This window comes from Stegastes partitus, unplaced genomic scaffold (genome assembly GCF_000690725.1).
Source record: "Stegastes partitus isolate 25-593 unplaced genomic scaffold, Stegastes_partitus-1.0.2 Scaffold157, whole genome shotgun sequence".
Taxonomy (NCBI): domain Eukaryota; kingdom Metazoa; phylum Chordata; class Actinopteri; family Pomacentridae; genus Stegastes; species Stegastes partitus.
Window position 1 is genome coordinate 403,348 of NW_007577888.1, and position 24,209 is coordinate 427,556.

General features: G+C 42.6%; 1 protein-coding gene across 2 annotated transcripts; it reads right to left on the minus strand.

The window, feature by feature from the left end:
- Window positions 1–5,631: 5,631 nt before the first annotated feature.
- crtc1b (CREB regulated transcription coactivator 1b) lies at window positions 5,632–23,762 on the minus strand. 2 transcript variants are annotated; one of them, XM_008279389.1, is made up of 14 exons: window positions 23,637–23,762; window positions 20,706–20,822; window positions 20,055–20,180; window positions 19,013–19,074; window positions 18,646–18,740; window positions 18,040–18,125; window positions 17,915–17,958; window positions 16,920–17,143; window positions 14,220–14,371; window positions 13,006–13,242; window positions 12,271–12,357; window positions 10,151–10,237; window positions 9,872–10,046; window positions 5,632–8,155 (listed from the first exon to the last, which is right to left on the minus strand). In XM_008279389.1, exons 1-14 carry the CDS (start codon window positions 23,760–23,762, stop codon window positions 7,944–7,946), a joined length of 1,830 nt encoding a protein of 609 aa, XP_008277611.1. In that variant the 3' UTR covers window positions 5,632–7,943. The 2 variants fall into 2 exon arrangements, with proteins under 2 accessions (XP_008277611.1, XP_008277612.1); XM_008279390.1 differs by lacking the exon at window positions 12,271–12,357.
- Between the last annotated feature and the right edge of the window lie 447 nt (window positions 23,763–24,209).

Sequence of the window (24,209 nt, forward strand, 5' to 3'; positions counted from 1 at the left end):
CTGTGCATGAATTTACCGGGATGATTGTGAATATTACCAATTTATTAGCGCGAAAGCAAAAGTTAAATAGTTAACTCTGCAGATGTGTCATCTTTAGCAAAAAAAATAAATAAAAATAAAATCTAAATCTATAAATTTGTATTGATAATGCAAATTATTTTGGAAAAAAAAAGAAAGAAAAAACCCTGACTGGGAATAATCTGCTTTTGTCATGAAAGTATCTTTGCAAATATGACAAAATCAAAGAATAAAATGTAATATATATGATTAAACATCAATGAAGCACTACATATTAACTACAGCACACAACAGAAGTGAGTAAATGTCTGCAGAATCACAGAAACATCAAATGATTTCAAACACATCACCTCTCAGTAGCTGCATTATTTCTAAGCTGTCGACTGAAGTATTTCCTCTTTTAAATAATCAAAAACAAATGCTTTTAAAAAAAAACAAAAAAACTCTATTGAAAATACAGGCCCCAAAGTAGAAATTCAATGCAACAAAAGCAACTAGTTGACAAGTTAGAACAGCTGTGATCACTGAAATGGGATTTCATGTCACTTCCAGTCATGAACATGGTCAGAGGTCTGTGGTCTGTTTCTATCTGCATGAAACGCAGCAGCAGCAGCAGTCAGAGGGATAGAACGAGCCACCAATCAGAGCTGCAGTGTGGCTGTTCTCCTAAACTGATGCTACCGACAGTACACCACTTTTACAATCTATCTCTGAAAAACAGACTTCATCATTGGCACAGTGTTAACAGGAAAATCCAACAGTATCAGTCAAACATTGTGAAGGTCATTGCTTCCATTACAGACATCCAAGAATAAAAAACAAAACCCTTCCTTGCATTTTGGCGCAAAATTGCACGATCAAACTTTGTTGACAGACACGAAAACAAGCCCGGTGAATGTTAGGAGCACATTCTTTGGTCTGATGAGACCGAGATGAACTGGTCTGGCTCAGATTGAGGTCCAGCATGAACCTCATCAGGACAATGAGGTGCTGACAGTGAAGCACAGAAGTCAGACTGTCACGATGTTGAGCTGCTCAAGTGCAAAATGTGTGACTGTAATCTGTTGTTCATCTTGTTTGTATGCAGCCTCTGAAAATAAGAACCAGTTCTCAGCTAACTTACCTGGTGAAATAAAGGTGAACTAAATAAAATAAAATGACATTTACAGATGGCACCATGAATGCATGCAGGAAACAGAAATTGTTAAGAGGACCTTCCAGTGTGCAGGAGATGAATATTCCAGCATGATAAAGATCCAAAGCAGTTCAAAAGGATTGGGCCTGTCATTAAAAACAAAGTCAGATATATGCAGTGTTGAAAACATTTTTAAATCTCAGTAAATAGTTGACTTTTGTTGCTCTGAATTTCCTGCAGGTTTAATGCTGTAAATCTAAACGATTGGTTTTTATTTTTTACAAAAGAGTAAATACCACATTGTTTAGCTTTAAAGAAATGCCGTTACGATGAAGTGATCCAATCAGTGATCATTTCACATTCACATGACGCTACGCAGGGCGGCGCTCGCCTCCGCCGCCACACAAAAGGCCAAACGTTTGGTTTTAAGTAACAGACGTGACTTTTTCTTTTTTTTTTCAAACTCAACAGCTTTTAGTGGAAATCAACATTCTGAACATTTCACAAGCATGCACATATCCAAAATAATCTTTTTAAATTTGCATTTGGAAATACAGATTACAAAATAGAAACGATAGCAAAGACAATATACAACAGGTTGAAACATCATGCATGTCCACAGCAACACGCTGCTGCCACCTCGTAGAATGACACCAGACAGGTTTGCTTTTTTTTTAATCAGCATTATTCTGCAAATCAAGACTATGTGCAGAGAAAAATCTGTCTTCCACATTCAATTTAATTGACATTTTTCTTTCATCTTATAAACAAATGGTCACATAAGGAGAATCACATGGCAACAAATAAATAACTACAGATCTTTACTACGACTTACAGGACAACAGTGATATAATGCTATTTTCACTATAAGCTTTAAGTGGAACTTAAACTGTTTTTTTTTTCCAGAGCCTTTTACATGTTCCAATGGATTGTAGTCATTTAGAAAACCCTGTGTTATTAAAGGGACAGTATTCAGACCGAAAACACTCTGGGAACAAGCAGACGAAGGAGCAACTCTTTCCTGCTCTTCTGGGACCTTTAAACTCAGGACTCCTGCTTGAGCTTCACTCGTCCGCCGTCTCAGCTCGAGGCTGAACTCCATTACTTTCTCAGCATGACGTGAACAGGCCGCGCTAAGAGGCAACGCAGGCGCCTCGAGGCTGAAACGAGCAGACGAGTGAAAGTTGTTTACAAGACGTAAGAAAACAAGATGATCGGTGCATCTTGAAAAAACGGACCTCCAGCTTTAAGTTTTTCTACATTTTGGTGTTTTCGTCTCAGACTCGGCACACGTTGAGACTCTGATGAGCAAAATGTACTTCTCCGCTCTCATAACTGCCTTTTCTTGTTGGTTTTTTTCTCCATCCTCTGACTTTAATCAAAGCTGCCGAACTTAAAGTCTTGAGGGACAATGGAGAAGGCATCCTTTGCTATTCATTCGTTTCAATGCAAGTCAAATGCAAACTGTTCTCCGGTGCAACGTGCTTCGTCCACATCGTGTTTTCTACTGACTGCAGCTGGAAGTGAAGCATGATGCAGCGGAGAAGAGTCGTTGTGTTGCAGCGCCGTACAGTCCTGTCAGCGGCAGTAGTCAGAGTTAAGATACAAACTGCTTCACTTGAGGGTTTTTTTCAGGCTGCAACTAACTAATAAGGCCGATCAGCGTCGCCGACTGAAACTCAACGTGATTTTTTTTCTTCTTTTTTTTTTCATGTAAGGGAAGGAGGGGAAATGACCGACAAAGAAAATACATTCGGAGCGCCGTTCCTTTCCAACACGAGAGCGCAAGCTGCACTGGAGTAAGCCCTTTCTAGTTTTGCATCCCCTAAAATCTTCACAGATAAAAACAAGACAAGCCAAAATATAGTTTACAAAGGAAAATAGAGAATTCATCTTTTTCTTTGACATGAAAATATCTCCGGAGTATACATCTGGGTGTTAAACAGTCAGCATTCACATGGGGCAGGAACAGTCCTTGCTCAAAAAGCCAGGAAGTCACAAATAAAGTGCGAAGCAACTACAGTGGACAACAAAAACAACAACGGGAAAAAAAAAAACACTTCACCCAGTCCAGAACCTGACATGATAGGCAACAACAACAACGAAAAAAAAAACAACAACAACCATATCTGATGTCTTAAAACACAGTCCACTTCAGCAGAGCCAGATCAGAGTCCTGTACAGAACGTGTCAGTGTGTCTATCATGTCATGCAGCCGACTGCGTAACGCACAAGCTTCAGAAGATTCAAGTCCACGTATGCAAACGATCAGCGCCAACCTTTGCAAGACAGAACCCGCTTACATTTTCTCAAGAAAAAAGCCAAAAGGTTTGTGCTGACGGAGGAGGAGGAGGAAGAGGAGGAAGAGGAGGGGCCGGATTTCTTTTTTATGCAGAGAGATGCTACAGTAGGAAGAGAAAGAGAGGAACAAGCAGCAGTCTGATTCCTCGGAGGGAGACTGAAGAGAAGAAGAAGAAGGAGGAGGAGGTCCGACTGTGACTGGACTCCAAGCATCGGATCATTTGGCAACAGGCTAAAACTAGGACACAGAAAATACATTCTTTTTATCATTCGTGAAGTAGCATTGTACAGAGATGGAGGTAACGGAGTCACTTAACAGGAGTTCACTGTCGCACAGGAGAAACCCATACATGCATCCCTTTAGACTTTGTGGTAGCGTTATGTTACACAAATCAAACCTGCGCAGCTATAGAAGGCCTTCGTTCAGAGGTTCGGACCGTCAGTTTAGGCATGCATTTTGTTTCAGCTATAGCGTATGTACAAGGTCAGTGTGAACGACTAGTATTCAGCAAGATGAAGGAAGGGAGGTGACAGGAAAGCTCGGATCACTGGCATTATTGGCAACACAACAGTGACGTTTGCACACTTTTTTTTTTTTTCCTTTTCTTTTAGGTATAAAAACCTTTGGACACATGAAATCTGTAGAGAATGACTTCTACACATTTGTTCCAGAGACTTAAAGGAAAAACCCAACAGTAGTTACAAAAAATGAAAATCTGCATTTCAGGGCTTTGTTGTTGTTTTTCTTAGTGGTTTATTTTTCTCAGGTTTGACATCAGCTCCTTTCCCATTAGAGAGAAAATGTTTCTTTCCAGAGCAGCGATTTTGCACCTTTGTTCCAACAGGTGGCGATATCATTTCCTAAAGGAGTTCTGAATTCTTTCAAGTGAAGCTGGATTTATGCTTCCCTGTCGGAGAAATGGATTTATATCTCACGGTACGATTTCACTCGTTGATTGTCATAGCACCACCGCAACACTCGACAGCGTCCCGCACTCGTGTAATAAATTTAATCTATTTACATTTTCTAAAGCAGAACTACAGTCGTAACTCCATAATCCGACCCTTAACAATCCTAAACCTTACTATCCGACAGGTTTTTAGGAAAAACGAACGGAACCCATTAAAAACAGCCTTAACATAGCGACAGCCTTGGATTCTGACTCCAACATGACATTTTATGTCACACATAAGATAACAGCATATTATCTGACTGAACAATCCCACAGATTGGCTACGTTCACACTGCAGGACTTCATGCTCAATGAGGATTTCTTTGTGAAATCCAATTTTTTTGTGAGTTCCTTCACATTTCCAATTAAATGCGACTTGTATGTGATCTGCTGTGTGAACTTCATACGACCCAAAAGTGTCCCGCATGTGCAGAAGAGGACACGACGACGTCACACGCAGCGAGCATGCTCAGTGTTTACAGAAGTAAACATGGATGGTAACAATCTTGCCCACCACTCCCTCGCCGCCGCCACCCCCGATGGTGGAAACAGAACTGTGAGCGCTAGCTAAACTAGCATCAGCAGCCAAGTACTGCCTGTGTGTTCCAGCCACTTCCACCCCGTCAGAGCGCTGCCCCGAGGTGGAAGTGGCCGGAAGGTGCACAAGCGCACCGGTCAATTAGAGAAAAAAAATGCAGCGATACGTAGTGTTCTAACAATACACTAGTTATTATAACAACTATAAACAATAAATATTAACAACAGATTACCCATAAAGCATCAAGCCCTCTTTGTATCTGGACCTCCGTCTTAACTATCCGACATAAAAGAAAGTTTTACATTTAGTGTCGGATTATCGAGTCACGACTGCACTTTATTAGGATCTCCAAGAGATGTAGCTTAACCTGGGAAATCTAATTTGTCCTCCAGGACATAATAACTGCACTGGGCATTAGCAGCAGCATTTACTTTGTGGTACATGGAACTGTTAAATCCTGGAAGTTTGGATTCTATGTCTGGTACACAAAAACTACAAGTACCACGTTTTAGATGTTGGGGGTTACTGAGCAATAATAGCTCCTACTTTCGATTAATATCTTCACGTTGTTCCAAATCATGGTAACATATAAAGGAAAGTCAAATCAAATCCCATAGCAATAAAAACAAAGAATAAATCCAGCTTAACACGTGGGCTGCGTTCAACAATAAAACATCAGAGGTGGATTTTTCCTTTAAGGGTCTTTGTTTTTTTAGTCTCATTTGCATAGGAATCACAAATCTGTTGAAGGCAAACAAAACCGTCGATGGAAGTTTACAGCAGACGAGAAACACTTGAACTGAAACAACTGCGGAGGTAAACCAAACGTGATTCCTTTTTCAGAGGGTGGGTTTGGGGGGTTGGACACTCTTCCCATCAGCGCTTTAGGTGAGTAAAAACATCTGTACACAAACATTACAATATACCAAACATGATCCCACAGACCTACACATGACTCTCAGGGAAACTCTGACAAAAGGCCGAGGCGGACTCGATTGGCACCAGATGTGAAGTCACTGTTATAATGATGTCAGGTTTGAGGTTCGACACAGGTTGTTCTACGTTTTTGGCAAAAGGAGGGAATCGCGTCATGGATGTCATTGAGGATGATTCTGCGTAAACACTTGAAGAGGTGGTGTAAACGGCGGCGTAGACTCCACTACATCCCTGATCGTTGTTGTGAATCTTTTGAATGGAACAGATCTCGGTGCTGCAGAGAGATTGCATACAATACTTAGTGTATAAATACTTTTTTTCGTGGACGGAAACTTGGCGCGCCCTTTCATCCGCTTCACTAAATGGAGTGAGTTCTACCATAGAAAATATCTTTATATTCACTGACATCGGAAGTTTGCATCTTAAGAAAACAACCATTTGGAGGTATTGATACTGTTAAATATCCGTTCTTTAAACCCTCAATGCTTTGAATGGTATTTCCGTAATCGGTGACCCAGGTGTCAAAGGTCTGTTTTTTGTGAGAGCTTCCCTGCCAAGGAGCAAAAAGCCTCCCCATAATTGCACTCCTTCTCAAAATACGTTAAACCCTCCTTTGATATATATATTTTTTTAAGTTCTTTTTTTTTTTTGCCCCACTTTAAAAAACACCAACAATTTGGCTATAAAGTGTACCGCTACAAAATACAGTACATTGATTTGTCAAACCTTAACACAACATAACCACAAATATCACTGACCAAAAGTTCCTCTCAGATCCAAGAAAATGGTACAATAAGTTACGAAAATACGTTGTCACATTAGACACTTAAGTAGAACAGTAGAATACTCCTGTAAGGCAAAATCAGGTGATTTCACAGTGACGACTTAAAAAGATTTAAGATTTTAGTGTTCTCTGGTTTAAAAACAGACGTCTTCCTTCACTGAGAAGTTCGGTCTGAATATATGTATATATATATTTATATATATAGAGATATACGTATTGGCTTTTCACTGGCAGAAAATGAATTTGGACGCCTTTTTCTTGCGTTCTAGTTAAATAGAAATACCTGATGATTTTCCTCAGAAAACAGTTAATTCAAGTGGCATAACACCAACCCATTTCTGGAGCACGCAACATTTTCTGGAGCTGTGCTAAAAACTGTGATAGTTTAGATTTGACTGTTGGGCTGCAGCATTAGCGACGTCGACCACATCCTATATCAGAGAATGGCACATTGAACAGCAAAGAGCAACTATGGGGAGGTTTTGCACTCCTTCATTAACCAAGTAGCTTAACAAACACATATATAAATATGTTAGTAATTAATAAATAGACACAGATTACATCAGTGCAATTTTACACTATGCCTACAGAGAGCATTTTGGCATCAAATTTAAATTATGAAATGGAATATAAAATCTTTAACCAAATAAATAAATAGAACATATAAATACACGAAGCATAAAAACATTCAGAACATGACGAAAATAACATTTGGTTGTCAAAAAATAAAGCTTTGAGTGCGAAACAGAAAGCCGTAATGGCATGATGGGAAAACCGATTCACTTCATTGCAGGGTACGAGCAAACCGGCCATGTCTCTTTTTTTTTTTAGTTTTCTTTTTAAAACACAGCCAGTTGTAACGGGTACGGTTTAGCCCAATGTCCTAGTAGCTTCCTGCTACAAGCACATATCAACAAAACAAATATTAAAATGGATATGAAAAGAAAAAAGAACAAACTCTCAAATGTGCATTTTTGGAATATATGTGGCATGTAATGGTACACTGTAAACACAGTAGGCTAGCGAAAGCGCTGAGCAACCAATCTCATTCAAAACGACAGCGAGGCCATTCCCCGGCGAGCCACTGGATGTCTTTTTCCCTGTTGTCTTTTGGTGGCGCATCGTTTCAAAGGGCTTCACGGAGTCGAGGGCGAGGTCGGACAGCTGGACGGCCATGCAACGAGGGAGAGGGTTCATCCTGCCCTTTGTTTCTCTCCGTTCACAAGTTAGTGTGGTTTTTTTTTCCTCTTTGTTCCAGGCCACAGTCAGCGTCTTGCGTTACAGCCTGTCCATCCTGAACGTGTCCTCGGTGGCGGGGTCGGCGAGCACCATGTCGGGGTCATTGAGCATGTGCAGTCCGTCCAGGGTGAGCGGGTCGATCTTCAGCTCGTCCAGAGGAAACTGAGAGTCTGCGTCGAAGCTGACGTCGCCGACGCCCGCCAGAGAGTTGGTCAGCTCTTTGGAGAGGCTCGGCGGAGACTCACCTGTCACTGAGAAATGTGACATCTGAGAAAGACGGGAAGGCTTGGCAACAGTCGTGAACAATTTTAAACTGATTCAAACGAAATCTGAAGTAGTATTTTAGCATTTTTTTTAAACTAGCAGCAGTGATTAGGGCGTCCTCGTTTGATATCAAAGATCAGAAGCACAGTCCTCGTCTCAAACACATGAGCTCTGGTCGGAGGTCATTAAGCATCACGCTAGTCTTTGTCAGCAAGGCCCTTTGCTAACTATACCTGGGGTAGCCTGTCGCTGTTATCTACGGTCAAAACATCAAAAATAATTGTGATCCATCACAAGACGGCAACACAAACAATAGTATAAAACAACCCCAACAAAGTGGCTACCCAACTACTTCGCCTACTTCTTCCTTCTGCACTCATGTACATACGAGGTGTGTCAGAAAAGTTCCAGGACTGGTGTCATAAAGGATAGCTTTCTAACCCAAACTACAAACGACGCCCCTTCAGACGATCAACCAGTACATCTACAAAGAGATCCTGCGGTGTTTGCTTCGTTCAGAAGAGGTGAGAGTTGTGTCAGGACAAGTCGTGGCTGCTTCACCATGACAACCTGCTCACAACACCCTGAGCATCCCACAGTTCCTGGCTGAGAAGAACATCTCTGTGCTGGAGCAACCTCCCTACTCACCCCACCTGGTTCTGTCGTATTGTTTCCTCTTCCCCAAGCTCAAGGGGGCCATCAAGGAGACCCGTTTAGAAGACGTGGACGACATCAAGATGGCTGTGACGACGGAGCTGCAGAGGATCCCTGAAGAAGCCTTCTCAGATCCATGGCGGCGTGACGAGAAGGCTGGGAAGTGTGTTAGACTCCAGGAGGATTACTTCAAAGGGGAAAACTCGTAGTTGGTAGTTTGGATACGAAATACATCCTTTGTGACACCAGTCCTGGAACTTCTCAGACACACCTCGTATCATCCAGTGTACACTTTTTCCTGGCTACAGTAAGTGAAGGGGATACGACTCCTCTGACCAACGATCACAATGAAATGCAGTGTTACAGCAAATAAAATCAGGTTTTGTTTTGTTTTTTTACGTTAGAACTGGGGATTTACATTTTAAACAATGTTCCTAATCAACCATAGCCTACATTATCAGTCCCTAATGAAATAGGTGGATGCTATCTTGTGTGCTGATAGAGTGAGGACACATAACCTTTACCATAACAGTGGCTCAGTTACATCAGCCGCTCAGCTGTTAAAATGCTATCCACTACATGAGCTCTGGATGGAAGCTGTTAACCAGCACAGGAGTCTTTTGTCGCGGTGGCCCGTTGGCAGCCAAACCCCCACAATGCTCTCTGCCTGCCAACACAGAACTTCCCGTAGTCCAAGCCTCCTCAGGTTGCTACGGTATCAGACACAGCAAACGAACTTCCATCTGTTTGAACATTATAAGGCTCCACTTGGTGGCACAATCAGGTACTGCAGTTAATGTACAATACCTTCTGTCTTATCAGGTAACATATCTTTAATCTGATAAACTATTGATGATAACTCTTGATTAATAATTAAAATTCATAGTTATATAGTAATGTAGAAGTATCTGAGATAACTAAAGTACACGTCAACAAAATATACGTTTTTGTTTTCAACATTTAAATGCAGAAACGTTACAGATTACGCCGTTCAACGAGTGCCGCGTGTTCGTGTAATAAAGTGACAGCATGTCTGCTTGTGTCGCTACCTGTTAGGATGATGTTGGGGATGTTTCCATGGCTACTGTAGCCGAGCTGCTGAGAGTCCTGTAGGCTGCTCCCAGTCAGGCCCATCATGGCCGCCTGTGTGTAGTTGAGCGTGGAACACTGGTTGTAAAGGCTGGTGGAGCTGATGGGGCTTTCGATCATGTTGAACTGCTCCAGCTAAAAAAAAAAAAAAGCACAAAATTGTAACCGAAAGTAAGGCCAGGGACGACCTGAAGAAAGCGCTTCTGTCTTAGCGGTTTACTGTTTGTGTGTTCTGTTACCTGGTGAGAGAGAGCGTTGGTCTGCCTTGATGCCAGCTGCTGATCATAAAAGGAGTCTCCGAATATACTGCCCACCACAGGAATGTGCTGGAGGAAGAGAAGCAAGCCACAAAACTCAGAGGAGCAGGCATGACAATGGCTACAATGGAGAGGCACAAACAAAATTAGCGGAGAGGGACGTTATCCGGGTCGACAAGCAGACGTTTCAGCGATGGATAACAAAAGACACAAGCAAAAAACACAGAGTCACACAACTGTCAGACTGAGCAGTGGAGAAAGCAAATGGTTCTCATGACTAGGGCTGTCGCGGTTAAGAACACAAACAAAAAAACAAAACAAAACAGGGAGCTAAAGTAGCAGCAGAAAATATGAAAAAGTGACATTCTTTGATGAATAATTACAATTCAACACACACGTCATCATTTTAACATGACAGAGACACTAAGAGATGGAATGGGAGTGTGAACGTGTTGGTTTGTCTCAACCCTGTGGACGGGACACACAACGGCGCCGTGGCGTGTGGACCGCGGCAGCCCTGTTCACAAGGACACAAACACCAAGTCACTTATTGAAAGGGAAATTTAGGTATTTTCAACGTGGGAGTAATCCTGATGTTTCCGTCTGTTTGGATTCTGGCTCATGGTAACACGTCACTCACCACCTCCGTGCAGATTCGGAAAACGCAGACTTCAGCAGGAACAAAGTTCAACTTTCAGTCGGCGTCAAAGTATTAGAGATTGTTAAATTATTTAAAGCTTATTTGGGAAAGTTGTCAGAGCTCGAGGCTGAGTCAGAGTTCCCTAAATGTCGATAATGGGGGGTGGTGAATAAAATGTTAGCATGACTGACTGGTGGTCACGATGGACACGGAGAATGAGAAAACCGCCCAGGTTGACAAATGCTGGAATTTCCCTTCATAATATTCTTGCGATGAGAAAAGCACCACTGAACACATAGTCAGCACTGTGTGAATGGCCTTTTTTTTTTTTTAGTGGTGGAGTCCCGGTCGAACTATTTTTAGCATTAGCCTCGTAGCCACTGATGCACCTGGGGTGGATTAATCTGTGCACGAAAAGCCTCAGTTTAAATTGTTTACTGTATATTATATTTTGTGTATTTGAACATCTGATTTGTTCCTTCTTGATCGTCTGTCACGCATCTGACCTTTAGTAGAAGTATCGAACAGTTCTTTTATGATTTGGTCCCTGTTCTGTTCATCTTGTGCACAAGCATGTGACACTATTTCTTCTACATTTGGTGGCGATGCTTCAAGATCTGCAGAAATGGTCATTAAAAGTTCATAAGGAAGTAAAAGCATTCTATATAATGGAGTCTTATAACTTGTGTTTGTTTTATCTCATTTCTGATCTATTTTCATGCGGAACATTTTGCTTCTTTTTTCTTTTTAGCATTGCTGATGATAACTGAGCTTTTCAGTTTCTATCTTCTTGATACGGCCTTTAGCTATAAAGGGTCCTTGCACCTTGAAAAAACGCTGAACACATGAAGCGTATTAATAAAACACACGCAAAGCCGTCTTGCCAAATGCTTAGCTGAAGATGGGTTAAACCTCCGATTGCGTTTCCCTGCGTGTGGTGTTTATGTGAATAGCAGCTGTAAACTGGGCAGACTTTAGCGCTCTGAGCTTCCACTAGCTGCCACAGAGTTTTTGACTCACAAAAGGTAAACAAGCGAATAATAATCCACCAAAAAAAAGTTGAAAATGGAAATGAATTTGTTTTAAGCGCCGCTTGTTTTTGTGGCACATGTGCCTTCAGCGTACTTGCAACACGGTCACAAACTTTAAACTGCACACGGGTGTCCGAAAAGCGAATTTGGGTCGCGTGAATCGGCCGTAAGAAGACTTGAAGCTCAAGGGATGAACATTTTAAGGCCGACAAATGGTCAGGGCCTCCATCGACAAACTATCACCATGTTGTCATGCACACAGTGAACAGTGACAGTGGTGATGAAGGGATGAGTTATGCAGTTGCTGACACCATGAGTGGGTTAACTGCTGAGACAGAGAATGAAAAGCAGCCTAACTATCTACAGTTAGCTTTCCCCCAGGAGCAAAGCCCTTCCCCAAACAGCAGCTAGCTCGGTGGGTGGGCCCTTACTTGAGGCGAGCCTCCGGGGGAGAAGCCTTGATTGGAGACTGGGGAGGTTGGAGACTGAGTGGCTGGTGAGCCAGTCTGATTGCGGTACTGTTGGAGGGAAGAGGGTTAGCTAGCACTAAGCTCCGTGCCTGTCACACACAAATCTCAAAGGATGGGACGTGAGAAGGCATCAACCTAGCATCTGCTCATAATGTGTGCTACCAACCACAGTCAGGTATGGGACACCTGTGTGGCTGCTCAGCTTGTCTACATTTGTGGAAAATGTCATTACTTAAATGTTAAAGCAGCTGTTGTGTCATAGAGAATGATCAAAGGTGTATTTTTTTTTTTACATTATAAGCAGCATAAGAAGATGAGAAATCTGAGAATATTCCAAGTGCCAAATGGTGAGAAGAATTTATCACTTTCATTAGATTTACAAAAGTATCTTCCACAGCAAAATGTCAACGTCACACAACCGATAAAAAGTTCTGCCTGGAAAATAAGTGGAACAACAAAGTTATCTGGTTATTAAGAGTAAAGATGTGCTTCTGCTAATTAGGTGAGCTAATCCTCAAAATGTCAAACAGCATAAAAGGTATGTGTAGGTATTTACTGCGACGTATTCTTGGCAGCTGTAGAACTTTCAGTGGCAAAATGAGCAGAAGCTTTAGAATAAGCAAAAATGGTACCAGTCATTTCATCAGACTTTTATCGCTGCTTCAACTTTCTCGTTTAGACGTCCTTGTTTCTTACCGAACTGATGCTGATGCTGGCGGTGGTCTGGCTGTCTGGAGAGGGGCTGCTGGCAGTGGCTGTGGGTGTACCAGTGGAGGCCAGAGTTGGCAAGGTGATGAGCTGGATGCCCTGTGGCAGAGCCTGCTGCTTCTGGAGGTCGCTGAGCAGCTGGGCCTGGGCCTGAGCGGTCAGCTGGTTGAACAGGGGGTACTGGGAAAGCTGCTGCTCCAGGGTCATGGTTTCTGTGGGCACGGCCTGCGGAAAGACGCATGCAAACTAGTCCAGTCAAGTGAGATATATGCTGCTTTAACTGGAAGCTACAGAAGGTTGTTTAAATGTTGTTTGAATTCCCAGGCTTTTTAAATATGCAGTTCAGCTGTTAAAAAAACACAACATTTTATGGAGCCAGGCACATTTGTGAAGGACTTTGTGGAGCACTGCAGCCAGCTGTATGGGAATAACAATGTTTAAGCCAAATGATGTGTAGATCAAGACCGCTGATACCCCTTTTCTACCAAGAAGAACCAAGTGCTAGTTCCAGTGCTTAATTGGTTCAAATCTGGCACCTCCTAAGAACCTGTTTGCTTTTTCCATCGGCAAAGCAAGTTAGAGCCTCACCATAGGTCACTGCATATGTAGCCGTTTACCGAACAACGCGTGCGCCACACGGAAGTCGACACAGGACTCCAGACTAACGTGTTCACTTCCCACCTTGTCACAGGCAAAACATATGACTAGCTGAACATTTTCTTATCGACAGACATTACAATTTACCAATGTTCCCTGAACGTCCCACATAGCAGGCTGCGGCTGCTTTGTGGCCACGGTGTTCAGACAGTGGTGCAACCAACAACAACTTTAAAAAGAGTAAACTAGGGCGTTCTAATGTCGGATTTGACCAAGATGAAACCGAGGGATTTTTTTTCATTTCTACAAGTGGAATAAACAGCGCATGTAGGTGTGCTCTGTTTTTCATGAAAACATTGCAATTCTAAGCTTAAATCCTGCAGTACATCAGAGTTATAAAAGTACGACTGGTGGGAAGCGACTGTAGTGGATTTCAGTGTGCAACAGTTTGTGCAAACCTTCCGTGTGTCCTGGGAGTCACAAAGAAACACAAAGAACTGGTGCTAAGTCAGGCTCTGGCTCTGAACTTGCACTGGAACCAGCTCGGTGGAAAAGGGGTATGAGAGCACTCCTGTTGCAAAGCTTTGCTCCACTTTGATCCTTACCTGTGTAATGTTAACGGGTGAGGAGAGGGTGGGCGAGAGCTGCTGTGGGGACTGTTGAAGATGAAGGTCAGAGGTTAGGGTCAGCGGCACCACGGGCGGCTGCCGACGCTGTGCCGTTACAGTCATGGTGGGCTGAGAGGAGGCGGGGATCCCTGGAAAGGAAAAATAAAACACAGATGTAGACAAGACTAGTTCCTCTATCTGGCACTAAACTTTAATGCACCAACTGACACAAAACAAGAAGCATAAATCAGCCGGCAATCAGAGACATAAAGGTGAACCACATCAGTGTTCTGTTGTGCACTTAGATATGAACATGACCTATTTAGAGGCTGCTTGATCAGAATATTTTTCTGCAAAGGAAAACAACAACTGAATCTGAAATCACAACCTATTTTACAATTCATGAGCAGATAATGCATGTATCTGGGGTTCAAAATGTGCCGGTTTGGAACAGGCGGCCTACAGCATCAGTGAGTGATTGGAGTCTTTCGCAGCAGGAGGAACGGGGCGTGTCGGCAACTGATTCAGGTTGCCAACAGTTAGTGAAAGAGACTGACATCATGGGCTCACGGTGAATGCTACTCTGCACAGCGTGTCCTCTGTGTGAGTCGCTATAATCAACAAAAAGCACCCAAAGTGCAGCTGGCAAGCAGAGCGAACCCACACACACTTAATGCGATTGTTGTGAAAAGCTGCAGCTACCAGAACCACTGAATGAAGCGGCGAATGTGTGTGAGCCTGAGGAGCAGAGCTGATGCTACCCGGACCAGTCATTGCAGAATTAGTCAAATGCTTGGACATAGAATCGATACCCGAACACCTGACAGTCAGTAAACATCCCAAACAACTTCACACGCAGTAAGAAGTGTGCGTCCAGTAAAATGAGCTGTCTAGTGTTCAGTGAGCTTTTCTGTGAACACAAACACATTAATGTGAAGGTGTGGCAGAAAAAAATACTTTCAGCTCATCGACCCGCCAAGAGAGAAGCACATAGAATTAGATAATGCATACCCAAGTGCATTAACCCAACCATAACCATGACAACTAAGTGTTAATCTGAACCTGAACCCTAAAACTGATTCCAAACTTAAAGGAGGAGTCCGTTATTTTAGAGAAAGATTGTTGACATTTAGCCAGTTAACAAATCCAGATCAGATGGTTAGCCTGTGCCAGATTTTCTGTCCCTCTCTCTTCCATCTCGCCTCTTTCTCTGTCCATCCATCCATCCATCCATCCATCCATCCATCCATCCATATACCGTTTAATCCTTACTAGGGTCATGGGGGGCTGGAGTCTATCCCAGCTGACTCAGGGTGAAGGCAGGTTCACCTGGACAGGTCACCAGTCTATCACAAGGCTACACTTCGAGACAGACAACCAAGCACACTCACATTCACACCTACGGACAATTTAGAATCACCAATTAACCTCAACATGTTTTTGGACCTTGTGGGAGGAAGCTGAAGAACCCAGACAGAAATCCCAGAGAACATGCAAACTCCACGCAGAAAGATCCCGGGTGTCCTCACCAGGACGCGAACCGGCGACCTTCTTGCTGCGAGGCAACAGTGCTAACCACTGATCACCTTGTAGCCCCTCCTTCTCTGTGCACAAGCAAAAACATGCACGGGACACACTAAANTGGACAGGTAACCAGTCTATCACAGGGCTACACTTAGAGACAGACAACCAAGCACACTCACATTCACACCTACGGACAATTTAGAATCACTAATTAACCTCAACATGTTTTTGGACCTCATGGGAGGAAGCTGAAGAACCCGGACAGAAAACCCAGAGAACATGCAAACTCCACGCAGAAAGATCCCGGGTGTCCTCACCAGGACGCGAACCAGCGACCTTCTTGCTGCGAGGCAACAGTGCTAACCACTGCTCACCTTGTAGCCCCTCCTTCTCTGTGCACAAGCAAAAACATGCACGGGACACACTAAAACAATGTTGTGTGGATCGATGTGATCCCCTTTGTTTCCTATTTACAGAGCCAGGGCTGCGTAGAAACATGGACAGCTAGCAGACCGTGAAGACTTAATTTTGCAGAAAGTGTTTCAGATTAGAATTGAATGCACCACCTTTAACCCTAAAATCACGTCTTAGCTCTCGAACAAAAATACAAAAAAAGTGAACATTGCTCAACAAGCCACCGCTTTACCAGAATGTCCTCACTCCGATGGTGTAAAACTCACAGTGGCTCTCACCTACAAACAAACTCTTCGCTAAGTGTCGAGATGTGTTCGTATATTTTCATGAAGTACTCTGATGTGAGAGGCAGCGACTGGTCCTAACTGATCGTCAGCTCAGGAAGCCATCTGAAGCTACGCAGAGGCAGCCAGCAGCCTGCTGATCCAGACGCCACACTCATGCTAACGCTGCATGTGTTCACACTTGAGGAGGTGATAAGACAGCATCAAACTGTGTCCTGCTATTTTCTGGTATTCTGAGAAAACTGTTGACATGTTGGTGTTTTTAAGAACTCCAAGCTTTGACATCTACATTTTATTTTGATGACAAACTAAATCTTCTGCAATCAGAACCAAAACTCCACACTGTTTTCTTTTTAACTACCACACACTGACATCTAGTGAAGTGGACAGAATGCAGTATTTTTTTTCCCTATGCGTTGTTAAATGTGCCTTTTCTTTCCCCTCAGCCTAATGAACATGAAGCGGTGCTCGTTACCGTGGCTGGCGGCGCTGATGCCCAGGTGGGTGAGGTTGGTGGTCAGGCTGCCCGTGCTGTTGGCGGCGCTGAGAGACGGGAAGGCCACGGTGTCCTCGGGGTCCAGCGGGGTGGATAGCGGAGGAGGGAACTGGATGTTAGTCAGGTCGGGTAGCGAACCGCCGGTGTTGTGGGCAGCTGGGAGCACGGATGGGTTCAGCTCCTGGTCTGGTGATGGAAATATACTAAAAAACACACGTTCTATCAGACACGAGGAAAGCTTCTCTTATTGGATGATATATTTTTTATGTATGTGCACGAGACTTTTAACAATCACCACATAACATTATTTTAGCTAAAGGCACTTTACTGCTATCTGAACTCATTTTCATCTGTGCTGGCATTTTAGTGATAATACCACTTTAACAAGCATGGAATGACACTACATAGCTTCAATTAGATAAAAAATAATAGTTTAGGGATGGCAGAATGTCAACTTAAGAGGACTGGCCACACCTGCCTAATGGTTTGGCAAACTGTCAGGTGCATGAAGACTTAAAGGGAAGATCAGTTCAACATAAACTTGACATTAAAAAGTACCTTATGATTAAAAATAAGACCAGACGATCCTTCACCAGCATGAACGTACATAAAACATCTGTCATTTAGGATCAGTGCTCATAAAACTAAATTGCACCACTTTCATTTTTATTCAAACAAAAATGAAATAAAACTATAAAGATGGTTCTAATCCCTGGAGTTTTGGTATTAGCACCCTCCAGCAATACCTGCCCTTTCTTTAAAGCACTGATGACAGCTTTGAACATTCTGATTTCACCTCTAAAAGAACAAAAATGCAAAACAATCTGCAATCTGTTTCTCCGACTGTGGTCGTGTCTCCGTCTAGTCACATGACCGGTCAATATCGCACATCAGTCTGGTGTTCCAGGGCTCCATACGTGAAGGTGTCGGCCTCCCTGGGTGTCACAATAACACAGCTAACTACAGCCACTCACTTGATTCCTGGGACATCGCATGTGTTCGGCTTTGATGAATCATCCTGAGGAGAAAACGGAATTGTGAGCCGCAAATCTGGCTGGGTGAGCGTACACTCTGTAGCCCGTCCCTGTCCCATCAGTACCTTCTTGTCATCCCACAACTGTTTCTGTGCGTCCTTGTCTGCATTTGGCTCTGAATTCTCCGTCCCAGGCACTGTTAGCAGCAGTACTAATTAGTGAAACAGCAAGACACAGTTGCTTGCTATGACAAAATACACAACAATTGAAATCAGTGCAAGAAATGAGTCATCAATATCAGAGCCAGTCATGCAGAATATAGTGCTGTGCACTAGATTCCTAAGAGTCTAAAAATAGCAAAGTGACCACCAGACAGACTGAACGGATGCCAGCCAATCTTGGCTTCACTATATCAGAACCTCTCACCAAAAAAGAGACATAATCAATGCATAATCAGTTAATTATAGATTTTCCTCTCTGGATCGTCCTCAATCAGCTTCATTCAGAGACGTTCCCTCTCTACAGCCAGCTGAGAAGTGTACCTGCATGCTCAAACACTTCATTGCTGGAGATCAGAATCCATTTACTCCATAAATATTTCACTCAGAGTCTAGACCTACTTCTGTGACATCGACCCTTTTATGTCATTTGAGGTTTGCCGCCTGCATTAGCACATTGTACATAAATAAATAAAGGCGGCTCTGTGTCTTTGTTACTAGATATTCCTTTACCTCGTTTAGGCTGCAGCTCTTGTGATCCCCCTGCAAACACCTCCTGGGGCTTCGGATTCATGGCGCTCTGGTGTAAGGCAGAGTCCGAATTTGTCCTGTATGTGTTAGAAAGATGAGAAGTCAGCAAAATCACTGCCAAATCCTCGACACCGGCAGAGTGCCAGCTCTACAGCATCAAGAATCGCACCACGTTACACGCCTCTACTTGCCATCATAAAGCCCGATATGCGGCCTTCGTCGTGGTTGGTTTCATTTTTAAATGCCTGAACCAACAAAGCTCGTGTAATTTAATGTTTTGGAAGCGAGCTGTGTCTGCTTGTGTGTCCTAGTTATCATGTTGGCAAACGGACAAAGGGAGGCGGCTTACCTTCTCCAGCTAGTGTCTGGTGGTGGGGAGAGGTAAACTGAGCTGTAAGGACAGCTGTCAATGTGAATTTAGTTAAGGGCAATGAAGTTGTGGGGGATTAAAAAATAGATCTGAGATAATACGGGTTTTCATGCCTCTTGGCTTAGAGACCTGATACATAATAAATCACCACACATGAGTGTTATGAGGCACGATTACTTTGATGTCTTGTTATCTGATGGCGGCGTATACTTGTAAGAATAATCCTGTCAGCTGGAGTGCATCAACACACACTGTAGTGCGTTGCATCATTTAATAGCAGGCTGTCAACACATGTAGTGAAATAAACAATCCTCTCACTCGTTGTTCAGAGTGTGCTGAACTGTAATGATGAGATCTCACTGTCACAACACGTCCTGATTGTCATTGTGTCGGTTGAGCTTGTGCCGATTGATGACTGATAATTTTGTGATCGAGATCTCTGTCGATCAGCAGAACAGGAATCAACTCCTTAACTCAATGTGGTTATCAATCGCTGGTATTGACAATGTGAAAGCACAGACGATGGCTAAACCCTTTGCTGGGTGTAGATAAATGCAGAGATAGAAACTGATTAGGCCTGTTCTCCACCGCTGCACTCCAAGTTGAACATGTCCAGAGAATTAAATAATACGTTGGACTTTCACACTTTGCTTACTTGTGGTAGCTAACCCATGCTAATCAAGCCTCAACTATCTCACGGAAGTAGATAAAAAGCCAGAGTGATGTCGTTCATCGCAACTTCAAATTCATTGTCTTTTTATTTCTAACTATAACACAAAAAAGGCAGAGATTACTTTCATTACACAAGGTGTAATGTATCATATAAATACTTGCAAACAACTCAGGTGACTTTCTGTCTGTTGAAATGGCCAAATTAAACAAAAATAAGCCTAAATTATCCCCAGAGGCAGACTAATACAGACTACGGTGTGACTGAACGCCTCTGGAAGAACAGCAGCATAAAGGCAATAATAACGGAGTCAAAAACATCCTCCTCATCGGGTGTGTTTCAAAAGGATATTTGGCGTCCGTGTTTGTCGACTGACAGCGGCCGGCGGTGAGGAGAAGTGATGCGGTTCCGGTCGCGGTAAACTCGCTCCACCAGCCCGTGGTGCCTGGTTGTCCGGCTGGTATCCAGCACCGAGTTCTAGAGTGAACACACCACGTGAATGAGGCCAGAAAAACAGCCGGCTTACACAACAAAGCTACGTCTTAGGATAATGTCTTAGGATTAATGGTGCAAATGTGTTCATTTCAAAATGAGTCAAGCCATGGGCCCCCCATACTGATGCTTGAGTTGGCAAATGTATTTAAAGATGGAAAGCCGTGACAAGCAATGGTACACTTTAAAATTTTGGAACCAAATTACACTGCAGGGTAGAACTGTTATATCTTCCCTTTTTGCTCTTGAACAATAATAAATCTTGGTGGATTACACAGCGTTGACCAGCAAGTAATGTCTAAACACTTTACTGTCATCACAGCCTAAAATAAGCCTGCAGCCTTTCTTAAACACCTTTATTAGGAGTTCTCTGTTTTGAATCAATGTTTCACCGATGCTACAGACAAACCGCAACCCTTGCATGTCCAATATTATCGCCAACAGCTGAGAAAGGTACACTGGTCTAGAACAAACCATTGATTTACCAGCCAAGAGAGGCTAAGGGCTCACCTGAAAAGGCAGGTCAATGTTGCCATTTCCAATCTGATTGACATTGGGCAGTGAGCCTCCATAGTACTGTCCACGATTCTGCCCTAGTTGCAAATACTGGGTCTTCTGTAACTGCAACTGTGCAAAGTAAAATTGCATGAAAGCATGAGTGAATGATTGATCCGATTCACAAAAAAAAGAGATGCTTAAAAATGAATGACGCATGCCAGTCCACAGTGGTGACATGAGAGATAAATGAATCGATTAATCGACGGATGAAACACGACGAGACAGGCAGATGTGGCTGTTTCATGAATAATCGAGAGGCGGACAACATCTTTCATAGCAAATAAAAATCACATCAGCTCGATGTGAATGACACCTGACTGACAGCTGGTGTAATTACAGTCAGACGTTCCATGTAACACACCTGGCTATTACCACATGTCTTAATACAAAACTCAGTCACAAAAGTCATGTATGTTAGTTTTAAAATAAAACAAACAAACAAAAAAAAACACTGTGATGGAAGGCCTCTTACACCAATAGTGATCTGCGGCAAGAACGATGACGATCAGGACTAATGCGATGGATTGATGTCTGGATGGCAACACAAAGAAATCAGGCAGAGACCATAAAACTGAGTAGTTAATTAAATTTTTCCCTTGCAATAAATAACATTACAGCTCAGGTTTACACTGATGCAGCGCGGTAAGTGGCCATCATTTCCAGCAACCGGACCAACAATTAGCCCAAACGTTTCCCGGCAACAACGTAGTGCTTATTTTGTGGTAAACAGAGCCGTAACAGCTGATTCATTGATCGGAAAAAAATCAAATAGACACACTGGTTTTCCAAATTGTGAAGATTTGCTGTTTTTCTACATTTTATATTTAATGGTATGTGATTATCTTGACCAGAACAAGATACAGCAACTTGATATGTTTTGCAATGCGTTAAAAAAATAAAAAAATCTTAGTACAATATTTCGACAGATATTGCAATTGTGGTCACGATTTGGTGGGATTGATTTGCATTTTTCGCTGCTAAAACAAATAAAAATAAAAATGATAAAGCGATTATTCCTGCAGTTGAAAGAAGTATCTGGAGAATGTGATTTGTAGGCCAGAGAGCACCACTGTGCTTCATTTAATACCAAAAAAAAATGCAGCTCCTGCAGTTTGGATATTGGACTTACTGGGATTTGAATAACGTTTCGAGTAGGTGGGTATTTTCCACTATTTTGTTATACTGAAAACTGGCATTTTATGACTAATTAATCCACTGAGTATTGGTCAGTCTGCAAAATGTCAGAATCATAAAGTCTTAAACTTAAATTTTGTTCAACCGAGAGTTGCAAAGCTTCAAGGCATTCAGTTTACAGTAATATAAAATAGAACCAAACTGGTTGGCATTTCTGCATAACTTACTGACTTGAGAGATTATTTATCAAAATTAAAAGCAAAAAAGAAGAAAAGAAAAAGTCGCTTTAAAATAAATGTCACTTTAAAAGCAAAAAAAAATTGAAAAAAATAAAAACAAATAACAAAAAAAGAAAGAAAAAATGGTTAAAAAAAAACAAAATAAATGTTAAAAATAACAAAATAATAATACATAAATTATTATTATTATATTTATCCTTGTTTTTATTTCCGCTTTTATTTATTTTTATTCTTTTAGTGATTTATTTTTGTAATTTGGCACTCCCACTACTTCATACAAAATCACTGATTATTTATTATCAATGGACTGATCAATTTATCAAGTAATTCGTTCGTTTCTACACCAAACATCTGACTTAAAAAGGAGATTGAGAGAATTGTTTGTTAGAGCTGCAACGAAAAACTGATTGACTAGTTGTCAACTATGAAAATAATCCTAAACTAAGTAAATGACACACAGCTGGTTTGTTTTTTCCATTCAACCCGCCGGGCTACCTGGTTATTTATCGACCCATCCCTTCAGTTCTGCATTAAATAACTGACTTTAATAAGAAACTGAGCCATGAAAAGTGTTTGGTGCAGGTCTAGAGAATAGGAACTAGCCGCCAATTAATATAAATATTTTTTTTTTTCTCCAAGGAAAAATTCCAGCTACTTAATCTAGAACATGTTCTGGTTTCTTTCCTCCTTGATTACATGTGTGGAGACAAAACAAGACATTTGAGGACATCATCTGGGCTTCGGGAAGCACCGATCAACATTTTCTTACATGTCATCAACCAAACAAGTAATGATTCATCGAGAAAATAGTCGACAGATGAATGTAGAATCGAAACAGTTGTGAGTTGCAGCTACTTAAAGCTATCTTTGTCGTGAGGAGCTTTCCAGTCACTTGACGCTGGTGTAGTAAATTAAACTGCTGGAGGCTGCACAACGGAGTCATGTGCACCGTTTAGCTGGAGCACACTTTATTCTCCATCAAGGTACGGTGTTGGTTAAAAATAGCTGGGTAATGTAAGGCTGGGTAAACAGTGGGTGGTAACAAGCACAGCTGGTTAACATCTGCCCGACTAGCTGAAGGCTGCCTCCTTCCTCCCATAGATCCCAGCCAGTAACGTCTCCAACCCAGATCCTAGCAGCTAACTTTCCCAACATGTTTTGATGCAGCCGAGCTAACGAAATGTCAGCGGTGTGTGCTCGCAGCAGCCTCAGACACAGAACAGGTGCACATTATTCACAGCTCCAGCGGGCTAACCTAACCGAGCCGAGCCGAGCCGAGCCGAGCAGCCCGTCCTGTCTCAACAACGCTGGCACGTTTGTAAAGCAGGCGGAGGAGGGAAACGTAATTTGGCGATGTGGCGCCGATGCAGCCGAGGACGTTAATGTGAACTTTAGCTACTTAGCATCCCAGCGTCCAGATTTATCTCCGCAGTGTTCGTTAGCTGTCAAACAGCGATGCAAGAAAAAAAAAAAAAAAAAAATGTAAACAGCCGAGACGTGGAGCTCTTACCCGCGCGGCTCTGGTGATGTTCAGGTCTTTCATCACTTCTTCAAACGCCGCAGTCTCTTCCGCCTGTTTCTGATTATGCAAAGCGATTTTTTCGCTAAATTTGCGAGGATTGTTAGAGGACGCCATCTTTCCCTCTTCTTCTCAATGGAATGTTACGGTACGCACCGCGCCGGGGCCTTCTGCTGACGTCATCACGCACGAACACCGGCGCGCGCGTCTATTGATGTTGTCGGCTGCTCGCTTCAACCGCTGCCAGAGAGTGAGGCAGGGTGAGAGGCAGATAAAAATAAGAACCACCACAAGGGAAACCGTGTGCCCTAGATGCCTGATATAAATAGTCGCACAAATAAATAAATAAGCACGGGCGTTCGCGACAAATAGAATGGGATAAAATCATCAAAGAGGATGAAATGACAGGAAGCGATGGAGCGCATAGAGCATTAATGAATGTAGAGCAGGTGCAGGAAGGTGCGTCTGTTTTACTGTGTTACATGTGTAGATGGAGTGTGTGAGGAAACGGTGTAATTCTAATGTTGTGAATATTAGCAGAGATACAGACAGTGCATGAGGGGT